The sequence below is a fragment of the Capsicum annuum genome, unplaced genomic scaffold, assembly GCF_002878395.1.
Source record: "Capsicum annuum cultivar UCD-10X-F1 unplaced genomic scaffold, UCD10Xv1.1 ctg59275, whole genome shotgun sequence".
NCBI classification, from domain to species: Eukaryota; Viridiplantae; Streptophyta; class Magnoliopsida; order Solanales; family Solanaceae; genus Capsicum; species Capsicum annuum.
Window position 1 is genome coordinate 598 of NW_025867970.1, and position 2,385 is coordinate 2,982.

The window sequence follows — 2,385 nt, forward strand, 5'->3', positions numbered from 1 at the left end:
AAAAGCCAAAACGAAAGCATGCCTTTAGGCAATGATATCGGATATCGGTTGGAGAAATAGGTCTAGGCCAATGATATCGGTATCATTGCCCAAAGCAATGCCTTTGGGCAATGATATCGAATATCGGTTGGAGAAATAGGTCTAGGCCAATGATATCGGTATCTCCTTTAATTCTTACCAGAATTATGAAAATGAAGTCTGTTGTAGAAATTTGAGAGTATCTTGAAAAGGAATACCAAGGAAACGAAAGAGTTCAAAATATGCAAGTGATGAATTTGATTCGGGAATTTGAAATGAAGAGAATGAAAGAATCAGAAATCATAAAAGATTATGCAGATCAACCACTTGACTTAGCTAACAAGGTGAGATTGTTTGGTAAGGATTTTATTGATGAAAGAATTGCTCAAAAAATTCTTATCACACTTCCTAAGAAATATGAAGCCACAATCTCTTTTTTAGAGAATTCTAAGAATCTGTCAAGCATTACCTTGGCAGAACTTGTTAATACTTTGCATGCATTGGAGCAAAGAAGAATAATGAGGAAAGAAGGGTCTGTTGAAGGTGCTTTTCAAGCTAAATCATAGAATGAGTCATACGAGGGGGAAAAAAACCAGAAGCAAAGGCAAGGATATAATTACAACAAGGGAGGAAGTAATCCACCCTACCCTCATTGCAAAAAAAACAAATCACTCTCAACAGAAATGTTGGTGGAGACCAGATGTCAAGTGCAACAAATGTGGTCAACTGGGCCATGTGGAGAGGGTATGCAAGTCACAAATGCAACAAGAAGAAGCCAAGGCTGCTGTAAATCAATATGGAGAAGAGCAATTGTTTGTAGCAACTTGTTTTTCTAGCAAAAACACTTCTAAAAATTGATTGATTGATAGCGGATGCACAAATCATATGACCAGTGATCAAAAGCTCTTTAAAGAACTAGATAGATTTGTTATTTCCAAAGTCAAAATTGGAAATGGAGAATATCTTGATGCAAAAGGCAAAGGAATAATTACAATTCAAAGCCCTACAGGTTTGAAACTTACAACTAGTGTTTTCTTTGTTTCTGATCTTGATCAAAACCTCTTAATTGTTGGGCAGCTACTTGAAAATGGTTTCAAAGTATTGTTTGAAGAAAAATCATGTGTCATAAAGGATTTTGTTAATACGGAGATGTTCAAGGTCAAGATAAGAGGAAGGAGTTTTTCCTTGAATCTATTGGACGAAAAGCAAGCAACAAATGCTAGGTTGGAAAATGATTCTGAGTTATGCAACAAAATATTCGAATGTTATCATCATGATGCCATACTCTTCATGAAAGAAAATCAACTAGCAGAAGGTTTCTCGAGCCTTAAGAAAATCTACCTGCTTGTGAAGCTTGTCAGTATGGGAAGCAAACAAGGCTTCCTTTTCAGGATTCATCATGGAGGACAAAGAATAAGCTATAACTTGTTCACATAGATGTAGGAACACCTCAGAAAACATCATCTTTAAAGGGAATCATGCATCAACTAACGACACCCTATATTCCTCAACAAAACAGAGTAGTGGAAAAGAAAAATAGGATGCTAATGGAGATGACAAGGTGTTTGCTCCATGAGAAAGGGCTACTAAAGAAATTTTGGGATGAAGCTACCAATATCGCAATATTTCTACTAAATAAATTGCCAACTAAGTCTCTACTTAGAGCAAGATTCGAGTTTCTCGGAGAAAGACTTGGTGTTACAACTCTTGAATCAAGGAAGAGTGTTAAGATTAGTGCTTCAAAAGCTGCAGATTAGTTGTACTAGCTCCTGTAAATATAGATTTAAAGTAGGATTTAAATTTATTAAATAAGGCTGCAATCATGCAAAATCAACTTTATTACTTTTTCTTATCTTTAAGTCATAATTATTAGAAATAATGATAGCTTATTTTACTCATTTTATTGAGCTTTTTCAGTTATGTTCTTATGTATAAATGTGCTAGTGATCAATGAAACTTTACAATGCTTTTTGCTCTTTCTTTTCTTTGTTAAGATCTGTTTTTCTCTCCAAAAATAGTGCATACAAAAAAGGGATACAAGGGGGACCTGGAAATAATAACTATCAATGAAAGATCATATGGAGAGGCTTGAGTCCTACAAAGGTGAAGTATTTCACTTGGCTAGTGATCAAAAGAGCACCCAAGACGTCCTTCAGAGGAAAGGAAAGACGCTAGTCCCTTGATGCTTTCTATGCAACTTGACAGGGGAGACTAATAGTCAATTATTTATGCATTGCAAGTATACAGCTCAACTCCGAAAACTCTTTCTCAACATCAATAGTTACAGTTGGTCCATGCCTAAGCACACAACTGACTTATATAGCTGCTAGATCAGAAGAGGGGGAAACAAGACTCAGAAGAGGTGGT

General features: G+C 35.8%; 1 protein-coding gene across 1 annotated transcript; it reads left to right on the forward strand.

The window, feature by feature from the left end:
• Positions 1–269: 269 nt before the first annotated feature.
• Positions 270–1,455, forward strand: LOC124893422. The gene is made up of 3 exons (XM_047404426.1): positions 270–561; positions 719–830; positions 888–1,455. The coding sequence occupies exons 1-3, from the start codon at positions 270–272 to the stop codon at positions 1,453–1,455; spliced, it is 972 nt and encodes a 323-aa protein (XP_047260382.1).
• The last annotated feature ends 930 nt before the right edge of the window (positions 1,456–2,385 follow it).